Source organism: Drosophila rhopaloa, unplaced genomic scaffold, assembly GCF_018152115.1.
Source record: "Drosophila rhopaloa isolate 14029-0021.01 unplaced genomic scaffold, ASM1815211v1 contig_2, whole genome shotgun sequence".
Taxonomy (NCBI): Eukaryota; Metazoa; Arthropoda; class Insecta; order Diptera; family Drosophilidae; genus Drosophila; species Drosophila rhopaloa.
Window position 1 is genome coordinate 11,978,617 of NW_025335083.1, and position 24,784 is coordinate 12,003,400.

At 40.6% G+C, this 24,784-nt stretch overlaps 2 protein-coding genes across 2 annotated transcripts; both read left to right on the plus strand.

Annotated features, from left to right (window-relative positions):
* Nucleotides 1-654: 654 nt before the first annotated feature.
* Nucleotides 655-14,667, plus strand: LOC108043434. The gene is made up of 4 exons (XM_017122143.2): nucleotides 655-1,023; nucleotides 10,905-11,728; nucleotides 12,533-13,307; nucleotides 13,859-14,667. Exons 2-4 carry the CDS (start codon nucleotides 10,966-10,968, stop codon nucleotides 14,169-14,171), a joined length of 1,851 nt encoding a protein of 616 aa, XP_016977632.1. The 5' UTR covers nucleotides 655-1,023; nucleotides 10,905-10,965; the 3' UTR covers nucleotides 14,172-14,667.
* Nucleotides 14,668-16,346: 1,679 nt separating this feature from the next.
* Nucleotides 16,347-24,781, plus strand: LOC108040126 (ring canal kelch protein). The gene is made up of 5 exons (XM_044459435.1): nucleotides 16,347-16,909; nucleotides 18,586-18,987; nucleotides 19,775-21,013; nucleotides 21,077-21,690; nucleotides 22,140-24,781. Exons 1-5 carry the CDS (start codon nucleotides 16,458-16,460, stop codon nucleotides 23,918-23,920), a joined length of 4,488 nt encoding a protein of 1,495 aa, XP_044315370.1. The 5' UTR covers nucleotides 16,347-16,457; the 3' UTR covers nucleotides 23,921-24,781.
* Nucleotides 24,782-24,784: the final 3 nt, after the last annotated feature.

Below are 24,784 nucleotides of genomic sequence, written 5' to 3' on the forward strand. Positions count from 1 at the left end.
TCCAGTCATTGTCAACAGTGGAAATGGGTTTGCAGAAGAGTGTCAAAATACTGCACTTCTAAGCTCATAATTTTTCTTTAAATTGATTGTATTTTAATTATCTAAAAACCTGTGTTTTCACAAGAACAAAAACAATGTCGTATTTATACTTACCTTTATGTTAATATATTCTTAAGATGAAAATGATGTCTGAGTGGGTGTCCATTTATGTGGGGAAATTGACCGGAGATGCGTGGTGCCTCCATCACTAGACATTGGGGCATCGAAAGAAGGGTGATTGCGTTGTGGTGATTCCATAATGCCACCAATTTCGTTAATTTCCATTGGAAATATTTGCAATGTTTTTGTTTTGATTTTTAGTAGTGATGGCTGTATGATTTCTTGTGTAGTGAGACGTCCGAAATATCAGAACCCATTGTATTGTGATTACAGTGCACTTCTGTTATCAACATATTGGTCTGAGTCTGTGCTAAACGTATGGTAACAGTGATTTGGTACAGCCGCTGGCCCCTTTATCAAAGTTCACCACACTGGTTCGAAACACCGCTAGTCCGCTTAGCAAAGTTTCCCACCCTCTGGCTTTCCAATTGTAGGTGTAATTTAGTGGATTTATCTGGGGTGGCAGTATGCATCACAATTCCGTCGGCAGTCACACTGAAGAAACGGAACGAAGCGGACGCAGATACTTTTCGGGGAAGAGATACTTCTTCGTATTCGTGCGTGATTTCGTCGAGAGAAATTGCACAAATTGACGGAATTGCACACTAAATAGCGGAAAATCCGTAGAGTGCCATCGCAGATCGAAAAGTGCAATTAGTGTGCAAGTGATTGAGTGTGCGAGTGTGTGTGTGTGTAGTGTCACCTCAACAACACCAAAAAAAAAAGAGAGAGATAACGAAACAAGTGAAAAATACTGTGAAACGCAATCTAAATTATGCTTAAACTACGGTTTAAGCGATTTGCCAACTAGCCAAAAGTAACCAGCACACTGAAAATAGCCAACAGCAGCAATTCATACGAGAGGTAAATAATTGCCAGGGGTACAAAGTAAATAAGAACCAAGTTTTATCACTTTCAGTAATTGTTGTGTTTGCATAAATTACAAAGGAAAATAGTTGACATTTGCTATATATGTATTTGCAGATGCCATTGATAGATTCATTGGGGAAAGCAAAGGCATAATATTCCGAGAACTGGTAATAAGGGGAATCGTCCATACAGCTAAATTATACTATATATTCAATATATATATTTATTTGTTCGTTCGCTCTTCTGTGAACTGTGTGAGCCCAAAAGAGCGATACGAAATTCCCAGAAACGCATTTTCTAATTTAGACCGATTTCTGAGAAGTGACAGACAGCCCAAGCGAACCAGCAGATACAAAGATACTCGTACTCGTATACTCGTACTCACAGATACACAAACTCACACTCTCACACGGCGAGTGGTTCGTGCGCCTGTGTGTGTGTGTGTTTGATGATGTTGGCAGCTGCCGTTGTTGTTTTTGTTGCCTCTGTTGGCGGTTCGGGCTATTGAATGAAAAATGCTGCTGCAAACATTTAACACCGCAAGCCAAGCTGAAGCTGGCCCTCACACAGGCTCAAACACACAGTTACGGATACAGATACATTTACAGATGCGAGCGCACGAGCAGATGCGGATACAGTGGAGCCTCGCATTAGGCACTTAGACAAAACAGCAAAATCAGCCATCGAGTCACATTCCACTCTGTGTTTTCCCACGACAACAAACATAATCATATCAAATATCACTGATAACATGAGCTGTCCATATCGATATTTGTTAACCCATGTTGATCATTTTAGTTGATTGAATAACACCACTCATATATACACAAATTGTCCTAAAATTAGATATATTAGTTTTATGTACGCGAAACCTCTTTGGGTCAAACTATTATTAACTCATACTAGATATTTTCTAACTAAAAATTCGATATTTTTGAAATATTTTAAAATTTTAGGATTGTAAAACACTGACAACAATCTTAAAAAACTATACAACAATTTAATTGTAATACGTTTATGCTTTAATAGCTGTGTGATATATAATATGATTCTTCCGTCCTCGAAGAGGCTTCACTGTACTTGCACTGCTCTGTCGGCCGCACCAATACCAATATCGAGACCCGGTTGCTGCTGTTATTGCCTTATAGCTGTTGTTGTTGGACCTCTGCTGTTGGCCATGGCTTCTTGCTAAAGGTGTATGAATGTAAAGGTGTAGCCGCTGAATTCGGCCGAAGCCGTACAACAACAATGGCAAGGGGAAGGGGTATGGGTAGGAGTGGCGGTAGGGGAACATGGGAACATCGGCGTTGTACCCTTCATAAGAAAAGGTGTTATTAACTTCGTTTGTAATGCGTCAAATTGTTGTTGCCGCTTGTCTGTGTTCCTCTTTCCTCTCTCTGTGTGTGCACTTTTTTGATTATTCCTGGTAACAGAAAAAAAAAACCCGCTTTTACCATCTTCTTCCGCTCATTTCCTTGAATTTTCGTATTAAACTTGAGAGCGTTTTCAATTTTTTTTTAATAGCTTTTCCCGTGAAACGGTTTTGAACACAGGATAAGTGCAGTGTGGAAGCGGGACAGCTGCTGCCTAGCTGCCAGCCATGTGGGAAGGAGAGCGAGCGAGAAAGCGATCTTGCGAAATGCCAAATTGTCTGCCCAGCAACAATGCCCCCTCTCCATCTCTCTCACACTTAATCATAGGTAGACTATTGCCCTCCTGCTTCCATACCCCCACCCCCCTTGGCTCTTTCATCCCATTGTTGTTTGTTTTTTTTTTTTTTTTTTCTATGAGATTTTTCGTTGGAAATTTGATTTTGTTCGTTTATTGTTAATTGTTCGCGTGAATTTGTTCAATTGAAACGCAATGCCAAAAGTGAAATGTGGGCAAAACAGTCAATTGTAAGGGTGTGTGTGAGTGGATCTCGAGTGGGTTCACAAAGGAAAATTACTGTGGGGGGGTTGAAAATATAGAGATGTTTTATTTGGAACTGCAATTAACGGAAAAACACAAAACACACATGCTTCTATTTATGTACAGTTAAAGCCACAAAAGTGCTGCCATAAGTTACACTCATGCACAACGGATTCCCCAGAAATTCCGTATATTTACGATCTTGGTTACACTAAACACAATCACAATGCGCTAATATATTTCATTTTCTAAAGTATATTTTCCACACTTAACTGTATTTCCATTGAAAACCAGTTATAAAACTAGTGATATTAAATTGTAATTGGGCATAACTATGTATACAGAAAACACCTAATGGTATTTCCGCTTCCAAGTTAATAAGGTAGTTTTCTGTAATTAGGTTAATCAAAAAATGAATATTCAAAGGCAAAATTCATTAAAATATTATTTTCCTAAACGTAATAACTCTAATTAGATCATATTTTCATATTTTACAAATAAGATACAATAGTTAAATATGAATTTCAACACATTGCATATGCATAGTAAACCCATTTGGGAGTACAGCTGCTAAAGATGCTTTATCGGAAAAGCCACTTAAATAGAAAACCAGTTCAAGTATGGCTTATGTAAATTTTCGATATGTGTCAGCGTTTCAAGATCCAAAATCTCTGGGCTCTCACACGAGCCATTTGTTTGTTTGTTATGACCAATATTAATATCTCTCGACTTGACCTTACCCCTCACTTGTCCGCCGATGTTACCTTATCGTTATCTCAGCCACATGTCAGACTTGCCACCCCCTCAACACCGCACCACCTGCCCACTTTACCCCACCTCCCCATGGTTACCTACATATTTGCTTTTCCCTGGAAAAGCCAACGAAATGCTTTTGATTGTTCTAAGAAATTCGTTTCGTTTCAACTTTCTGTTGATAAGCGAGTGTGTTTGCGAGTGGGCCACAACGATGGGAGGTGGGAGGTGAGTTGCTTATGTTGATTTTGCGTTTCGTAGTAATTTATCAATGAATTTTTATAGAGGCTTGTGTAATCTCTTCAAGATTGCTTGCCTCAATACGTATTCGCAAAGGTTGTACTTTTTCTTCACCTATCTGGTTCCGTAATCGCTATATTTAAAACTATTTAATCAATCACGTTTACGACCCATTGTTAGCTGCCGTATCGGAAATAAAATGCCCGGTTGCTTGCCCAATGGCGTTCAGTTAACAATTTAGCTCGAAGCTAAAAGCAGGTAAAACAAAATAATACTTTAATTGAAATTGATTGTTTAAGAATAGTGAAAGAAATGCAGTCACGCTTCTCACGATAAACCTACCTCAATAATGGTTTTTGAAAGTGAAAAACAGTGAATAAGTGTACGATGCTAAAAATGAAATACTTAATTGTGTATCTTATGGATAAAAATTGACATCATCTTAAATTTTAAACACTAGTTTAAGGGAAAAATAATTTTGACCTGCTGGATAAACATGAATTTTCAAAAATATAGTTCTGCTCTTCAAAAGCCTTTAAAACTCTCATTCAATCTTAAGTATTACAAAATCTATAGAAAAATAAATGGAAGCTTAGGATTATTACCTTCTCTAATACCTAGAAATCTGCATAACTTATGAATTAATTTGGAGGTTTAAAAACCTTCATTCAAGTTATTCATGATTTCAGCGTATCTGCGAGTGGCCTTATCGTTCTGGGGGCCATCATTCAAGATAATACGATTATTATCACAAAGCTACCAAAACAAATCCCGCACACTCCCCGAATTCATAGTTCGTGTTCCGTTACCGTTCCGTAACAAAAGTTCTGTGGAGCCCATGGCCATAATTTCAGCTCAACCCCAAACAAAGGGAACCGAACCCGTCGGCCCAAAAGTATCTAGGGAAACCATCTTTTCATTTTGGCCAGAACAGACAGACAGAAAAAAAAAACATTCTGGCCTAACCCGGACCCGGAGCGAATTAAGTTGAAATTTTGTTAGTGCTTTCGTTTAATCAGAAAACGGCACACACACATACACAACTCAACTCCATGACTTTACCAGCATGTGAGTACCGTGTGCATATTTTCCAGGAATTTCTCCGCCAGTGTGTGTGTGTGTGTGTGTGTGTGAGTGCCATGGATTTATCATGAGGCTCTTCATTCGCTGTGTGCGAATTTCCAAGAAATCGCCTCTTTTCACATTAAATGTTAATATTATTATTTTCGTTATTATCGTTTTCGGGGCTAGATAATCAACACCCCCCCCCCCCGTCCCGCCCCTCTTGCCAACATCCTATTGATAGCAGAAAGAGCGGCGAGATAACGTAACAATTCGGAGCGTAAAACGTAATATAAACAAAATGATTCCTACGTCAATGGAGATACCTATGTACACCTCTCTTAGGCCATTTAAGACCCAGTCCCGTCGAACATAATCAGTCACGAACCCAACCTGTATACGTTACGCTTAGCTCGTGCCCCGACCGATTTTAAATGGAAATGCTAATTAAAGTTCCATATATACAAATGTATATCTATAGTACATGGGTACATGGGTTTTAATGCCAAATCGGCATGATGAGAAGCGTTTGTTTGTTTATCACTCTTCTCCCGTAGCGCAATGAATGGGCAAATTACGAATCCGAGAGCCCGAAGCGAAATAAATAAATCTCATTTCAATTTTCCTGCGAAAAAATATATCAAAATGAAATACACTTTCTCAGGATCCCCCCACGTACCCTGCCCCCCATTCCGTACCCCATTCCATTTTCTTTGGCACTTTACTGCTCCGCTTTGCATGTGATTTTATTTTCAAGCGAACTTCATTTGCGAATTCCCAGTAAATGCAAAACAAAATGGAAACAAAAAACAGAAATACGAAAAAAAACGAAAAAAATGAAAATAAGAAGCGATGTCGGCAGCAACAAAAAGTAATTGAATTCGCTTTAAAATCCTACGCCTCAACCCCGCCCCTCCCCCTTTGGATTTTTGCTTCTGAGTCGCTGGCTTTTTCATTGTTGTTGTCGACTTTTGTTGAGGTTTCTTCTCATCGGGAGTTTCCTTGACTTGTCAGCCGGGCTTATCGACATTCTCACAAATTTTGCAATACAAAAAATTATTTTTTACTTACTTCATGACTATACTATACATGACTCGCGGTTTGTAAGCTTATTTGTTGTAAATAAGAAGATCGGTTTAACAATTTTTTTAACAATAAATAAAAATCTAAATTGTAAAATAGTAAATATTAAAATATAATAAATCATCATCATTCCCCAAACAAACATACATATAATAACATACATACATACACACATATAATTGATTTAAGAAGTAAACAACCTCTAGTTTTGGTTTGCTGCCTACCAAATTAAAAATATTTTGTAGTGTATTTAAATATTTGCTTGACTTTTTACTTGTGCTCCTTTGTTTGCCTCGCTTTTATTTTTTGCACTAGCCCACATTGCGTCCCCCATTCGCCCCGTTGACCGCAATTCATGCTGCTCTTTGCTGCCGATGCTTTGTTGTGACAATTTCTGCGTAAAACATAATACATACAGTGGGACAGCCAGCTAAGCCATGACTAAGTTGTTGGCCAAGTTTCTGGGAAGGTTACAAAAAGTCATTTCGAGTGCCGGGCTCCAAATGGTTTTTTAATAACGGGCCTTGACGGGGCGCGGTCCATGTACCAAAATTATTCACTTACAGATAATAAGATTGGATTTGGATTGTTTGGGCTTAGAAAAAATAAAAAATGAAAACTAATTGGCAATGCTTGTATGAGCTCATTATGGTAACCCTACCGTTTGCCTTCTTGGAATCGATGTTAATATTTAGCATTTTTCGAAAATGTGATTCCCTTTTCTTTTTTAAATTAAGTAGATCCACCAAAAAATGATATATTAAATCAAATCTGCCTATATCAGGTTTAACGAAATTTATTTTTGGATTTGAATTAAGTTTGCCTAATTTTAACTTGTAAAAAATGCAAATAAAATTCACTTTTCTGCTCCACATTTGTATATCTTGTTTCTGTTTATATTTTTAATCTGTTAATTCTGCATATTTTTAAAGAGGTGAATCCCCCGTTCATTAGGTAGTCGTAGTCCCTTATTAGCCATTCAAACCACTTCGAGTTGTTGGCTTTCTTTCTGCCAACCGTCTCCACCCGGCAACATTTATCAACATTTTTACCCCGAACAAGTTATGTATTAGATCATTATCCGCATTTGGATTTCTGACGAAATTTCGCATTGTCTGCAGCGGCGCAGAAAAACTTCAGCTGCTCGTTGGCTCCGCGTGGCAACCAAGCCGAGTAAAATAAAAATAATAATAAAAGTAAGGAGCGAAGAGCAAAGAAAAAGTTCAGCTTGACGAGCCCTCGAAATACTGTGGCGATAAAAATGCACGAGGTTGTATGTAGTTTACCCGGAGTTTCGGTCCCTCAGACAGCCTGCTGCTACTCATTGTCTGAGTGACTCATGGCACGCCTTGTCCTACCTACGGATACCCTCCTGGTGCACTGAGCGAAAACATGGGTACTTAAATCTGGGAAAATACCATTTATTTTAGTTAAATATTTTTCTTTATTTTCTCTCACTTTTAAAGTTTTGTATTTTACTTGTGAAAGGATTTTATCATACTTATTTGGTTATTTGTCTTTTTTTATTTTCCTATTCCAATAATTCCCAAGTTGTTTTTTTCCTATAGTTTTTGACTAGAATTTGTTGGTTTGTTTTTTTTGTATCTTATATAATTATAGTTCAATATTTAATTTGGTATTTACCACATTAAATAATGTTTTTTTTTAAGAATTCATATTTCTTCAATTCAATTTTTGAATGGTTTTGATGATTTTAATATCATATTTTCACTTTTTTTCGTGTACCAGTCAAAGCGGATCCAGTCCCGAGTTCGGCTTATTTTATCTGCCGTTTCAGTTTTGTATTTCCATTGAAAAATTGTGTTAGCTGGCCTGACTGTGGCCGTCTCATGCGGGTCTCTTGGAATCTGAAGTTGAATCTTGAGTTCAAGTCACTCTTTTTGTATTTCATCATAGTCGTAAATATACGGCAAAGGTTGCGGAGCCTCTGAGTCTCTCGATTAGGGGGAAAATAATAATTATCTGCGGTTAAATGCGAACGATCATGTCATACGGTTGGCAAGAACGTATTGATTACTCACCCGATTGAATCGTACGATTTGAGTGCGATAAATTGCCTGCAGCACGTGCGGCACGGAGTCGTGCATGGAAAAAAATAGAAAAAGTATCTGTATCTATAAGTGTGTGCAAATTACCGTTAGACCAGGCCAACGGTGAATACAAATTGAATGGCTGGGGGGCCTTATTATCCATCGGACACACTATAATTTGAGCGACAGTGCCCCCACACACATCGTTTTCCAGCTAAAACACTTAATTTATAATGTGTTCGATTCTCGTTAAAAAGCTGCAATTTTTGACTGTGTTTACCGTGTTTGTGGGTCGGATTTCCGGGAAGTAACTTTAATATTTTCCCTTCCATTTTTGGGTGAAAAGTTGAGTTGTGTGAAACATATGCACTGTTAATTGCTTGAATTGTTCGACAAGGTTTTCTATTTGATTAGGCCCAAACATACCCATATACGAATACGACTTGTTATGTGATTAACACAAGGGAATTCCAGGGAAATCGTTCAGGGTTGATAGCTGAGGTCGAACACTCGGCCGATAACTAAAGACCGCCCCTCCCTCTCCTCTTCAATAATGTGATAAACGTCCGTCTGCAATCATTGTTCCAGCGAATTCTCCATGCCCTCCCCAAATCAAATCTATATGGGCTTCAGAGTTTTGCAAAATTTCCTATGGCATTTGCCGCAGGATTCCCAGAACTGATAAAACATGATTTCCGTTTAAGCCTGGGCTTCGATGTACTCGTTGATTACATTTCGCGGTCTTTGTGGTGGTAATTTCTAATTAATCGCCTCGACAAACAATCTTGATTAAGTTCACATTAACTGAGCGATCCTAATCGTTATTGCGAACACTAAATTTATGGTCAAAACAACGCATGTTTTTAGGAAGGCGAAAATGTACTTAGTTTTACTGAGCTATGTTTTAAATACCAAGACAGATAAGATTTTTAGTGACAGATAATTTCACATTAATAGCAAATAATATTTCATTGACTTTTTAAATTGTTTCGCTCAAAGGTCAGTTCCCAAAATCACAATTGGGACAGGAAACGGAAAGCACTTAAGTAAAATTTAATATATTTTTTATTTTCTGTTGAAATAAAACCATTAAAAATGTTAATTTAATATTTTCAAGGAATTATATATCTAGCAATAACCTTAGAGGTTAGTTGTGTTTTTAAGAATTATTTTGGGTTTAATATTTAATGTTAATTTATATTAAGTCATTCAAAATTATCCCAAAACGGCAGGAAGTAAACACGCAGTTAATTACTGACATCATTGTTTCCTGATAAAATGACGGATCACTATCGTTCAATCAGAGGTTTTATAACCCAATCGGTGATCTAATTATTTCGCCATTAAATGAATAAGCCACCTGCAGTGCGAAATTCGATTAAGAAATCACAGTGATAGTCATAGCTTTGTAGTACTTCTTTCCCCTATTTCGGGTAACTACCAAGAATTTCAACCACTGACTGTTGGATGAGTCAGTATATGGAGCTTTCCACCTGTCTGAATTGTACCTTAGCTCCTTCTTATATGGCCTTACTTCGGAAGTAAATGACGCATCTCGATGATGTGGGTGCGATAAGGATTTGTCAGTGGAGAATTGAATTACTCAGCATAAAACCCACTTCCCCGTGCCTATGAATTGAATTGAATTTATCAGTGAATAATGTCCGATTTTCTATGAATTAGAGCTTACTTTGTTGACGCCGCTAAAACAGTGTGGTTTTGCGTTTTTCCATCTACGCAGATAAGCCAACTTGACCCAGAAGTCAGTCACATGAGATAGGCTGGGATCTACGTGCATTGCGTAGTGGGTACTTGCCTTTCCACTTTGATTTCATCAGCTCTCCATGGGTGAGTCTCTAAAAATAGGATGAGCCCATTACAATTTGGTGTGTATTTGTTCGTACTTGCTATTCTGGGGAGAATTGATGCGTGGGATCGGAATGCCTTTGTTTATCGTCCTCCTCATCTGCCATCATGCATGATATAGATAGATATGTGTAGGATCCCTCGATCCCTCTGCGAATGAGTCAGTTCGTGGGGGAGATATCTCCAAGTAGATCAGCGGGGGAACACCATTAATCAGTAGTTAGACATTGTGGCGTTTAATTGCCCATTTGACCGACGAGCGAGTCCCTTTGCCACTGGAACTTATCCGTCTGAGTGGGTAATAATTAATGCACTGGTGAAGCCCCCACCAAGTGACTCTTTGCTGTAGGTCAAGACATTTCACACGCCGCTGGGGAAACTGGGCAAAACTCGTTCCACTCGGCTACCGGCTATTTCTGGATGTTGCGGAGTGCCCGAAGAGCAAATATTGAAAACGAAACATGCTAACTAAGCTAGTCAATAATTAACTTTAAATTAACGGGGCCTTCTCATACTCAGTGTAATAATTATCCGGGGTTAACTGTTCAAATTATACATATGTTTAAGTAATATTCCTCTACCTATGGAAAATTATTCGAGAAAATCTTTAAAAGCTGACATCAAATGTTTAACTTAAAATGTTAGCTATTACTTCATTGTGAATTCCCAGTAAATTTGTATTTACACAAAAGAAATCAATTGTATGTTACTTTACCAACGACATAAATTAGTATTTAATTGATTTGTCTGGGAACTGGAATTTATATTGCTATATTTTTAAATCTTTCGGCAATATGTTCAAAAAAATTATGTTGTAAGAGAAAATAATTTACTAAGAATTTTGTTTACATAAAATATTAAAAAATATACCAATCCTCATGTCTAATATCTAAATTTTTTGCATTGCAGACAAAATAACCCAGTAAAAACCCAGTCCACCAAGGACTGTCTTGCCCACATAGAGCTTCCAATGGGTCATCACCTCAGCAAGCCCACTGTACGCGCCAATAGCCAGGATAAGAGCGATCTGCCCATCAGTTCGAGCCCGAGGGAATCCGTAGCACTAGTGGAGGCAATTGGACTGGACGAGGAGGAGTTGCAGGTGGAAGAGATCCTCACGGAGGCCACGTCCGCCACATCGGCGGCGGAAGTGCGTCAGATCATAATTAAAATTCAGTTGGCCAAAATGGAGAACGGCAATGTGGCCGGCAGTGGTGGTCAGGTGGATGGCTATAACCAGGTGGAGGAGGAGGAGCAGGGGCTGGAAGTCGCCGCGTTGTCTGCGGACACGCTAAATGCAAATGGCCAGATTGTAAATGTGACGCTCGAGGGCGGCCATGGGGAAGTGGGCGTGGTGACAAATCGAGCTGCTGGCAGTTCAACGGAAGCACCAAAAATCGCAGAAAGACAGCCCGTGAATAACAACAATTTAGCGGGAAGCGTCGGCGCTGCGATAAGTACGTTACAATTGCACGACGGCAACAGCAACAGCAACAGCCACAGCAGCAACATCAGGCCCAGCAGCAACACCAACTACCCCGTGGACGAAGACGACGACGACGACGACTACGATTTGGATGAGTCGCTGCTGCGTCGGCGTCGGAGCAACAGCAACAGCAATAGCAACCACAGCCAAAACCACGAGCCCGAAGTCGTCGAGTATTGCGAAGTGCTCGAGTCGCTGCCAGTCAGCAATATGTTGTCGGCGGGAACGCAACACAGCAGCAAGCAAGGTGGGCAAAAGAATTAAATCAATTGAAATGAGTTTCTCGTTAAATTGAAAATTGCACAGTGAAAAATTCGGCAATTTTGCGCATGACAAAAGTTAATGTGAAAAATGAAACCATTTACCTTTTCTCAAATATCGAATATAAGTGTACCCTCTTAAAGGATTTTACTAAATTTTAAAAAAAAAACCAAAGTGTGGTGAAATAATTTTGTTACATCATTATTTGATTTCACTCGATTCTATTTCCCGCGTACTTAGATAATTTTTGTACGCCTTCAAAATTAATCTTACAAAATGGAATTATTATGGAATTATTAATTGATCATTAATTTTAAAAATTTATTGAACTGTGATTAATCACAATTAAATTGTGTGGTGATATACATAAATGTCTAATACCAAATATATGTTCAAATAAATCAAGAATATGGGATTTATATTTTTTCCTAGTATTAAACTAATCAAATTAAAATCTGAATAAAAAAAATTTAATTACTGGCGCTTTATGCTTCCAAGGAATCCCTCAAAAAAAATATGATTTTTTTTATGAACAACAAAAAAATAACACTAAATGGCATTTAGCAGGAAGTGAAAAACAACAAATCACAACATAATTTTATAGAAATAAAATCATAATAAGTGATTCATTTTATACTATGAAACCACATGTGAAGATTAAAATTTCTGCTAAGCTGAGAGACATTATTTTTCACTGTGCACAACACACAAATATTAAAGAGAATCAATTTTAATCTCATCAAATTTAAAGTGAACCAAATTACTCATAAATTGTTTTTCCCAAACACAGTTTCCAGAAGCAATAATAGCAACAGTTGCTGCCGCAGTCGCAGCAGTAAGGCATTGTCCATGGGCGCAGCAACATCCTCGTCCGCGGCATCAGCATCCGCATCCTCGAAGCGGCGATGCTGCAAATGCAAGTGCCGCGACGCCTTCCGAGGATTAAGGGACATGCTGCCCACATCCAGCAGCAGTGTGGCGAGCAATAAAAAGGATTCCGGAGTGGTGGCGTCGGCGGTGCCGAGGAAATCACGGACCGCCGATCGCCGGTCCACACCGCCCACTTTGGGTTCGTCCAGTGGGAGTGCCCATCGGATGCAGAGTCAAAGGAAGCGGAATTCGGTGGCCGTTCCGGATGCGAGTCATCATCATCACCAGGTGATCATCAGGATAACGTCGCCGCGTTTTGTGGTCGAGTCGCCCAATGGACGGGTCACTGTGGTCACCGAACCAGCCCCCCAACCTCCCCAGACTCCGCCCCAGCCACGCCCCCAATCGCAACCAGCCCCCGGAATACCAGGAATCGCCGGACGCAAGGGCGCGACCGTGCATTCGCAAATCGATTTCATGCACTGCCTGGTGCCAGATCTGGAGAGGATCACGAATAGCAGCTTCTATTGGGGCAAGATGGATCGCTACGAGGCGGAGCACCTGCTCGAGGGCAAGCCGGAGGGCACGTTCCTGCTACGCGACTCCGCCCAGGAGGAGTTCCTCTTCTCGGTCACATTCCGCAAGTACGGCAGATCACTCCACGCCCGCATCGAACAGAGCGGTCACAAGTTCAGGTGAGCATCCGCACTCGTCCTTATCTGGGGTCACTTCTCAAAATTGCTTCGATTTTAATTGCCCTAGACATTAATCACAAGATTAATTCACAAAGCTGCAAGGCAATGAACTTAAAAGGAAATTCCTGGAATTATGATTCGGCAGTTTTTAGATGACGATGTAGTCATTGGTGATAACGATGCACTTAAATTTTTAAATACAATTATTAAGAACTTTGATTGTAGTAAAAATATTTTTATTGATAAAACAAAGATTTATTATTCATATTTTTGGATTTCTTTATCAGTAAGCTATAAATAAGTATTTTAAAGCGTAATTACTTGAATATTTCTAAATTAAAAAGTTTTTAACAACTATATTTAATTGTTTAAATGATTAAGTGATTAAATTATTAAATAGCTTTTTTAAAATTCTTCATAAAGTGTTATAAAAATTAATTACTAGGTCAACTTTTAAATAAAATAACTACATCCCTTCCCCATCTTATCTTAGAATGTAATCTCATTATTGTTCTAAACTAGAAAACTAACGAGATCCCATATTCTTTCAGCTTCGACTGTCACGATTCGAGTGTGTTTACGGCGCCCACGGTGACAGGACTTTTGGAGCACTACAAGGACCCCGCCTGCGTGATGTTCTTCGAGCCCTGCCTCACGATGCCCCTGCACCGGAGGCAGACCTTCTCCCTGCAGCAGTTGGCCCGGGCCACCATTGTGTCCAAGACCAGCTACGATGGGATCAACCAGCTGGAACTGCCCGGCCGGCTGAAGAGCTACCTCAAGGAGTACCACTACAAGCAGAAGCTGCGCGTGAAGCCCATCGATCAGAATACGCCGGTGCCGGCGTACTATGGCGATCTATAGCGGGAGGAGCAGCAGGTGGGCTTCACCTATTACGAGGATGTGGACAGTGGCAGCGAGGAGGACGAGGACGACGAGGGGGTCAACATACGGGTGTCCTATGTGCAGCACGCCGAGGTGGTGGCCCAACTGCAGCAGGTGTCTACAACTACCACCACGGCGGCGCCCCTGAGCCGATCCTCCAATCTTCAGGAGCAACTCAGCCGGCTGCCCAATCGCATGGCCGCCGCCTTTGGCCGGATGTCGGCCAATCTGAATTGCTACCAGACGGTCTCCACTCCGGAGCGCCGCTCCTCCTGATCGGCGAGAAGTAGAAGAAGTAGTCGGAGGAACCACCCCAGAAACCAAAACTCAACCTGAGACAATCCCAGTGCAGCGTGTGTGTGCCGCCACCATAAAGTTAGAGATCAAACGGAAACCATAAGCTATAAAGCCCCAAAACAAAAAAAATTCGCTCACTTGCTACAAGACTGTCATAAATCGAAAAACCATCTCTCCATCTGAGAATAAAACAGAGCATTTATATCTCATTTACAAGAAAGTAACTTGTATACCTTTTTTTTGAATTGTGACCTTCTTGCTAGTAAGGCAGCGAAATGTAGAATCAAAATCGCTTCTAGCTAATTGTACTATAAACTAAGTATTATTACTTAAAGCGAAACCCCTCTCCTACAATGATAAGTATTGCAAAATGGGAAAGCCAATCAAGCTTTTTGTTTTAGCATGTATTTTTGTAATATTTCGTTGTATTTATTTTAAAGTATGGAATCTAAATTATGTGTAAATATGAACTACAAGATACAGCCTAGTTAGTGTAAAACTCTCTCATTAGCCAAATTTCCAAATGTAATTTCACCTATTTATAATTATATATTATTTATTTATTCGAAGTGATTTCGTTTCCAAGCGAGTGCTTTGTTTTTACAAAAACTATCAGTTATACATGTGTAGATCATTTGTAAATATTACCGATTTTCGCATAAGCTATTAGCTATATTAAATATAAAGAATTATAAATCATGTATTCCTACCTAGGTGGTTGCTGTTATTCGTAAACATTCAATAAGCAGTTGTTTCCAAGACCTATTTAATGTAATTTACATATCCAAAATGTTGATGAGCATGAGTATCAATATTTAAAAAAAAACACTAAACAAAAAAGCCAAACAAATAAAGTTGATCAAGATATTAGCAAGAGTTGAAATGCGTTTTAAATTTAAGATGGGAAATGCCAAAATATTACATTAACCTGCTCCAAATGCTGCGGGTGACTTTTTCGTTTTAAATATGGTTTTGTTCTGAAATGTTCTTAGAAAATATAAAAAGTAAATTAAATTCACTTTTACACTTAGCGCTTTTCCTGATATTTAATTTAATCATCAGAGTTTTAATAAAATTAATAAACTTGTCCTGTTCCATTTCGAATTACACTTAAAGAGCCAGTTTTTACAGATAAAATTAAATTCAAATAAAAAAGCGAAGCCCTATTTAAACGTACATTTTAAGAAAGAGTTCGGCATCCTTTACCACCAGCTTATATTTATTAAATTTAACAATTGAACTTTTTTTTGGATAAATTTATAATCTATTTTACTTAACCACCTATCATAAAATGTTCCCATGGAGCGAAGCTTAAGCGATTTTGGGCCCACCTCTAGTAGTTCCAGGCTTTCGTCTTCCGATATATTTTTAATTCAAATGTCGCGCCATTTAGTTGTGCAGCAATTTGCTTTTGTATGACTTACATTTTTTTTAACTCGAGAGTAGAGTGTTTCTTATATAAAAATGATGGAAAATTCTGTAAGTATTCAAGTCTTTCCGATGGGTTTTCGACCTGGGCATAAATCAATAGATCTATAATGCTGTGCTTATTTCAGTGTTATCTTGGGTACTCTTAAGGTAAGCTATTTTCCTAAATAAATTGTCAAAAAGCTGTTCAGCGTAACTGAACAATTGGTCAAATTTTTAGGACAAAACCTATGTTTTTAATTGTTCTCTATTAAGAGGTTGTTGATTTACTGCAGTTTTTAAGAGTCGATTTTGTTTGGCTCAGCTGCCAAACAGCTGTCCAAAATGCAGGGAATACCCTAGATAAACGTAGTATTTTAATTTTAGTGAAAATGGTATAAATGCAATATTTTTCAGAGCCGGACGGTATTTTGTGTTCGACTACAGCGCGGTCACACTGTCCAAAAGTGTACAATTTTTTCTCCAACTCGGTTTGTTTTTTTTTGTGGTCTGGCCAAGTAACCTCCGATTTTGATCCGATTCGATTCGATCCGTTTTCGGATGATAGCTCTGAGTGCGCTGTTAACCAAATACACGATCGGTATTATGAGCAACCTTAGCAATGGCAGCAATAACAACCAGCAGCAGCAGCAACAACAACAGGCACAGCAGCAACAACAACAGCAGCAGGGAAATGAAGGCGGAGGCGGGGCAGCGGATTTTGTGGCGCCACCGCCCGGATTAGGAGCCGCTGTGGGCGTGGCAGCCATGCAACAGCGACAACGCCTGCTGCAACAGCAACATCAACAGCAGCAACATCAGAATCCTGCCGCCGAAGGAAGTGGATTAGAACGCGGCAGTTGTCTATTGAGATACGCCAGTCAGAATTCCCTGGACGAGAGCTCCCAGAAACATGTCCAACGACCAAATGGGAAGGAACGCGGCACAGTGGGCCAATACAGCAATGATCAGCACACGGCGCGATCCTTCGACGCCATGAACGAGATGCGCAAGTAAGGATAACTCCGAATTCTGTGGTAGAGCACAGTTTTAAATGGAAAAGATTGTAGTACCTCAGTAAAAAAGGGTAGATATGGTGTTCTAAAGGTAGAAACCATATTATTTGATGGCACTTTAACTGATATTTTACCTGTTTATAAGGTTATAAAAGATCTCAATAGGTCTATATGTATTATTGCATCCACATCCGCTGGGTAAGAATATCTTGAGCAGGTTGAGATGAAGACTTTTATGACGGTACCTACATATATTAACATTATTTTGTTTTGACAAATCGAAGGACTTTAGAATTTTACCTGTGGAGTATTTAAAAAGTCAGCTCCGCCTACAACATTATTAAAAAACCAGTATTCCATTCATTTAAAACCTGATAATTAAAACAAATTTGACTTTATGATGAATAATCTTCTTTAAAGGCATACCTTTAAATACTAGTTTAATAACTCGTTTATGTATAATTTGTTACACCTCGTGTTATGTGTTTGTGAATAATTTAAATGATATGTTTATGTTTTAAAGACATTTTGCTATGACTCGTCAATCTTGAATCTTAACCAAACGCATGTCTCATTTAAATTCAATCATTTCAATATAACATGGACTCTTTGACCTACCTCAAAGCAATAAAAATAAAATTTTGCTATAGATTCTAAATTTAAACCACCTCCCTTTGTTCCCAAACAAAGGAGGCATAATTAAATCCATGTATTGGACAGTGACAGGTGGAACGTCTGCCTCTCGAGTTTTCTGATTTGGGCCAAGATGCGAAAATATAATCGCTGAAAATGTCGGACGATCGTCACTCACATATTTGCGCAGTTCACTTTGTTTATCTGTCCGTTGCTAATATTTGTATTTGTACACAATATTTGCCGACGCTTTTGTCGTGGGGCCATTCGCATTAATTATTGTCTAGTTTTTATTATGATGAGTTTTGTACGCCTTCGTGTTTTGCATTAGGCCACGACCTTGAACTTGGTGAGGCAAAAAATAGTTCGTTTTTCGGATTGTATTTTGAATTCGATTCCGCTTCCGCGTCTCCGCTTTTGGTTGTCTGGAAAACTACAGTGGAAACTTTATTAGCACCTTACATAAAACAAGTTTTTTGAATGGGAATCGGCGTCAAAAGTGAATGTGGTGTAACCCAAAAAGTAAACCATGCGTTGTAAACTGGATTTATGTTTATTGTTTGGAATTGCATTTCAACAAAGATCTGGGAAACCGCATATATTATGAGGATGCAATCTATAAATTCTAAAAAGAAATGTTTATGTTTGTCATAAAACTTTGTAATATAATCACAGCCCACATTCCATTTCGATTTCAGAGACAAAAGATGTTAAATTTATGTACACTCATCAAGATTTTATGGCGCAAAACTTGGCAAACAAAGCGAAATAATAACCAGATTTCATATTTACGAACCAAAACAGTCTCCTTCTGCGAAAAAATACACACATATCAATTTACAAACATTTCTAGCCTTGAACATTTTTGCCACGATCTTAAATTGTTTGTTTGGCAATCAAAACTGTTCAATGGAATTTTTAATTTGTTTAAAATGGACTTAAAAGTTATTAATTTTGTTGATGCTAGTCGTTAATTTCAAGGAAATTACTTAAGGGAAAAAATATTACATTTTTAACTGATTTTCCCTTTAAATTTTCAGACAAAAACAGCTCTGCGATGTGATATTAGTGGCCGACGATGTGGAGATCCACGCCCACCGCATGGTGCTGGCCTCCTGCAGTCCGTACTTCTATGCGATGTTCAACAGCTTCGAGGAGTCGCGCCAGGCGAGGATCACCCTGCAAAGTGTCGATGCCAGGGCCTTGGAGCTGCTCATCGACTACGTGTACACTGCCACCGTGGAGGTGAACGAGGACAATGTGCAGGTCCTCTTAACGGCCGCCAATCTGCTGCAACTCACGGATGTTCGCGATGCCTGCTGCGACTTCCTGCAAACCCAATTGGACGCGAGTAATTGCCTGGGCATCCGGGAATTTGCCGATCTCCATGCCTGCGTGGAGCTCCTCAATTACGCAGAGACCTACATCGAGCAGCACTTTAAGTGAGTGGTTCGAGTATACGAATGACGCAATGGGGCAGAAAAGTATAGAATTGTTTTGATTTGTTTGTTAGCCGATTGGAACCTATTACTGTTTCTGTTTATTTTCAAAGTATATCTGCTGGGGAATCAAATCAAGTGCGGGTAAACTTAATGATTGACTATTGATTCAACTTGCTTTCAAAGAAATTGAGAGATAATGACTGGCGTAGTAAAAGTCAATAATAGATTATAAAGGGTTATTTATTTAATGGGATCAGTTACCTATTACGTATAAAGTGTCTCTCAAAGATTACGACTGAAATAATATGGTATTATTTTTAGTTATTTTAATTTCAATGATTTGTAGTCAGCCATTAAAAATTACTGCCAACTCGTTATTTGCAAGACAATCACGTACCGGTGTCTACGAGTAGCTATTTATTGAAGCAATTCTGAGGCCTTTATGCTATCACGTTTTAAATTATATTTTAAAGAAACTTGTCTGTAGAAAAACTAAAAGCGCGATTAAAACAATTATTGGAAAAGGTGCATTTTGTAGAGAATTTTTATAAAATAGGATACTATTATATATAATAAAGCAGTCCCTAAATAAATTAGTGATCTTATTGATTAGTATTAGTATGCAGCTAATATATGTATTTAACTGTAAATAGGAGCAAAATCGAAAGCAAATGTGTAATTAAACTCATTGAACCGGTTTGCTGTCGATTAATTGAATTTTGACTTACTCCACTTCCCTCATTACTTGTGCCCCAGTACTGACTGCTTGTCTTTGGTTTATTTCCAGCGAGGTGATCCAGTTCGATGAATTTCTGAACCTCTCGCACGAGCAGGTCATCAGCCTGATAGGCAACGACCGAATTTCTGTCCCGAACGAGGAGCGTGTCTACGAGTGCGTGATTGCCTGGCTGCGCTACGATGTTCCGATGCGGGAGCAGTTCACCTCTGTCCTCATGGAGCACGTGCGCCTGCCCTTCCTCTCCAAGGAGTACATCACACAGCGCGTGGACAAGGAGCTACTCCTCGAGGGCAATATCGTGTGCAAGAATCTCATCATTGAGGCGTTGACCTATCATCTACTGCCCACTGAGACAAAGTCCGCCAGAACGGTGCCCAGGAAGCCGGTGGGAATGCCCAAGATTCTGCTCGTCATCGGAGGGCAAGCACCCAAAGCGATTCGCTCCGTGGAGTGGTATGATCTGCGGGAGGAAAAGTGGTACCAGGCTGCCGAAATGCCCAACCGCAGATGCCGCTCCGGCCTAAGTGTCCTGGGTGACAAGGTGTATGCTGTCGGTGGCTTTAATGGATCCCTGCGTGTGCGCACTGTGGATGTCTATGACCCGGCGACGGATCAGTGGGCCAACTGCAGCAACATGGAGGCCAGGCGTTCCACTCTAGGAGTTGCTGTTCTGAACGGTTGCATTTTCGCTGTGGGAGGATTCGATGGCACAACGGGTCTGTCCAGTGCAGAGATGTATGATCCTAAGACTGACATCTGGCGGTTTATCGCCTCCATGTCTACGCGACGCAGCTCCGTTGGCGTAGGCGTGGTCCATGGACTCCTTTATGCCGTCGGCGGCTACGATGGCTTCACCCGTCAGTGCTTATCCTCGGTGGAGCGTTACAATCCGGACACGGACATCTGGGTGGCTGTGTCGGAGATGAGTTCGCGAAGGAGTGGCGCTGGAGTGGGAGTGCTGAACAATATCCTGTATGCTGTGGGCGGACACGATGGTCCCATGGTCAGGAGATCCGTGGAGGCATACGATTGTGAAACGAACTCGTGGCGTTCGGTGGCCGATATGTCTTACTGCCGGCGAAATGCGGGAGTGGTGGCTCACGACGGCCTGCTGTATGTGGTTGGTGGCGATGATGGCACCTCGAACCTCGCCTCCGTTGAGGTCTACTGCCCGGACTCGGACAGCTGGAGGATACTGCCGGCATTGATGACCATCGGACGCAGCTATGCGGGCGTGTGTATGATCGATAAGCCCATGTGAATGGAAGAGCAGGGTGCATTGGCCCGGTAAGTGCATTAAAAAACGTAGTTAATAAATCATATCCTAATTTCTTTTACTCTCTTTTTTAGCCAAGCAGCTTCGCTGGCCATCGCACTGCTGGATGATGAGAATAGCCAGGCGGAGGGCACGATGGAGGGCGCCATTGGTGGCGCCATCTACGGCAATCTGGCGCCGGTTGGAGCGGCTGCAGCCATTGCAGCTCCACCTGCGCCGGCTCAAGCTCCCCAGCCGAATCATCCGCACTACGAGAACATATATGCGCCCATTGGCCAGCCCAGCAACAATAACAATAACAGCAACAACTGCGGCAGCAACAGCATCCAAGTTGCAGCCGTCGCCAATGCCAATGTCAATGCCAATGCCCCTGCAAATGCCGAGGAAATTCAGCAGCAACAACCACCAGCGCCATCTGAAGTCAATGCCAACAACAATCCGCAGCCACCAATAGCACCAGCACCATTACTACCACCACAACAACAACAACAGCCACAGCAAGCACAGCCACAACAGCAGCAACCTCAACGCACACTGCCCATGAATAACTATAGAAACGATTTGTATGATCGATCTGCAGCGGGAGGAATCCTTGGATCCAGCAGCTCAGCAGCCGCTTATGATGTTCCAAGAGCCGTGAGATCCGGCCTCGGATATAGGCGAAACTTTCGCATAGACATGCAAAATGGTGAGAATCTAAAATCGGAAGTCGTATTTAATTAAGACGATAACTAACTTTAATCATTTTCGATAATACTTAAATTGAAGTCTCTAGGTCGAATTGGTTTTATTGACAATAGGCAGTAAGTTATATTTACCTTAACCCTTTTTTTAATGCAGGCGGTGGTTTAACTTTCACTGCGTATTAATTCGGCCATGATTTCAGTGAATTTTATATGCAAACTTTTATTTGAAATTTATCGTGATGTGAAAAGTAAAGCAAGAAGAACAAACAAAAAGGAAATACTTGTTAGCATAGGCAAACGAAGTTCGTGCTAATTATTAATATTAAATCCAGTCCATCAAATATAAAACTAAAATATGGGATCAATTTATTTAGACAAATATAAATTTATTTATTAAGCAATCTGCAATATTGACTAAACTTACACTGAACTCATACTTTTTCTCCCCCAGGAAATCGCTGTGGCAGTGGACTTCGCTGCACTCCACTTTATACGAACAGCCGATCCAACTGTCAACGGCAGCGCAGCTTCGACGACACAGAGTCCACAGATGGCTACAATTTGCCTTATGCCGGAGCGGGAACTATGCGATATGAGAACATCTATGAGCAGATTCGGGATGAGCCCCTGTACCGCACATCCGCTGCCAATCGAGTGCCGCTCTATACACGTCTCGATGTTTTGGGTCATGGAATCGGAAGAATTGAAAGACACCTGAGCTCCTCCTGCGGCAACATCGATCACTACAATCTGGGAGGACATTACGCAGTACTGGGACACTCGCATTTCGGGACGGTCGGTCACATTCGATTGAATGCCAATGGAACGGGAGGATCAGCAACTGGCGGAGCGGGAAGTAGCACCTGCAATGTTCCAAATTGTCAGGCTTATATGGGCGGTGCTAGTTCAGCTGTTCCCGTTGAGTACGCGAATGTAAAGGTTCCTGTGAAAAACAGTGCTTCCAGTTTCTTTAGCTGCTTGCATGGCGAAAATTCGCAGAGTATGACGAATATTTACAAAACGTCTGGAGCAGCAGCAGCTGCAATGGCTGCCCACAATTCCCCATTAACGCCAAATGTGTCCATGGAGCGAGCCACCCGATCCTCTTCCGCTGGTGCGGCCGGAGTGGCAGCAGCCGTTGAAGAGCACTCTCCGGGGGACAATATTCCAAGCTCATCTAATAGCCTTGCCAATCGGACCACGGGCGCCATTCCGAAGGTGAAAACGACCAGCAAGGCGGCCAAGGAGTCGGGAGGGTCGTCCACAGCTGCATCACCAGTTTTAGATAAAACTACAAGCACTGGATCGGGAAAAAGTGTAACTTTGGCCAAGAAAACTTCCACAACAGCAGCACGTTCCAGTTCTTCCGGAGATGCAAATGCAAATGGGACTTTAAATCGCATCTCCAAGTCCAGTTTGCAATGGCTACTTGTGAACAAATGGCTTCCGCTGTGGATTGGCCAAGGACCCGATTGCAAGGTGATCGACTTCAATTTCATGTTTTCCCGAGACTGCGTTAGTTGCGACACCGCTTCGGTGGCGTCCCAGATGTCGAATCCGTACGGAACTCCGCGTTTGAGTGGTCTTCCCCAGGACATGGTGCGATTCAGAAGTTCCTGCGCGGGAGCTTGTGCGGCAGCCGGAGCATCATCCACCCTTCGAAGGGACATCAATGCCTCGGCTCGCCCACTGCACAGCACTTTGAGTCGCCTGAGGAACGGGGCGGAGAAAAGAAACCCCAGTAGAGTGGCAGCAAACTATCAATACGAAGATCCTTCGTACGAAAATGTACACGTTCAGTGGCAGAATGGCTTTGAATTCGGCAGGTCACGTGACTACGATCCGAATCCCACCTATCATCAGCAGCGTCCCATGTTGCAAAGGGCCAGATCGGAAAGTCCCACGTTCAGCAATCAGCAAAGGCGTGTTCAGCGTCAAGCAGCCCAGGCCCAGCAGCAATCGCAGCAGGTGAAGCCTCCAGGATCCCCGGATCCCTACAAGAACTACAAACTAAACGTAGAGAACAACACCTTCAGGCCGAAGCCATCGCCTGCCGAAGAGCTCGAGGGAGCTGTGGGTGGAGCAGTAGCTGAGCTAGCTCCTCCGGAACTGGACAGTGAATCTGTGGATCCTCTGAACTTGAGTGATAATGAGACTGAGACAACCAGCAGTCAAAACAACCTTCCAGGCACTACCAACAACAGCAGCAACGTGAATGAGCATAATGATTAGAAATGGATAAAATAAGTTGGTTCTGGCAGAGCAGCGTTTTGTGTTTTAATTTTCACTCATTCTCTGCTGTTAAAAATTGTATTTAAAAGTTGTACGTTTTTATATGGAATATAGGCTGGGTTTTATATTTTTTTGAATCAAAAGTGATACCAGTTTATAGTAACCAAGTTAGTTTTAACTTGAGTATTTAATTACAAATTTGCGATAAGATTTAAAACCTAAAATTCCACGCTAACAACAAAATTAAACCAACGCTGCTCTTTAAAATTGGATCTCACAAAATAATAACAGCAAAAGGAAGAATAGACCAAAAGAAAATCGAGCAAATTAAAATTACATTTTAAAAATCAAAATGAAACATTGTAGAATTTGATATTAATATATAAAAACGGGCGACTCTGTGTAACCAGCCAAAGCTCAAGATCGAATATTATGTTGCATACCGTAGATGTAGTTAAAAACAGAATTTTTGTGTGTCATGTCAAGTTATAGTTAAACCTAAGAGCCATATCATATCACTCTCTCCGTATCCATTTTAAGGCATACCCATAAGCAATATGCATTTGATATGATAGTTCCGTTTCGTTTTCCACTGCCTACTCCAATTTCCTTATGCACTTGCTAACTTTGAGTACTTTAAGTTATGGCTTTAAATCGAAACAATAATATTTAGATTAATATTGTACAAGCTCTCCATTAGAAACCTATCGTTTAAGTCAATTAGAATTACAGGTATTATTTACATGCATATATATACAAAGGCATATACAATACTCCACAGCCGGTACATAAATATATAATCATACTTACATGTGTATTGAGTTTAACTAATTCATAATAAAATAGTTCAACGAAACGAAATGT

What these genes read in the sequence shown, in the direction of transcription:
- LOC108043434 (XM_017122143.2), top strand. Translation starts at nt 10,966, where the DNA reads ATGGGTCATCACCTCAGCAAGCCCACTGTACGCGCCAATAGCCAGGAT. An exon ending in GCAACACAGCAGCAAGCAAG is followed by an intron (nt 11,729 to 12,532) that starts GTGGGCAAAAGA and finishes TCCCAAACACAG; the next exon opens with TTTCCAGAAGCAATAATAGC. An exon ending in CAGAGCGGTCACAAGTTCAG is followed by an intron (nt 13,308 to 13,858) that starts GTGAGCATCCGC and finishes ATATTCTTTCAG; the next exon opens with CTTCGACTGTCACGATTCGA.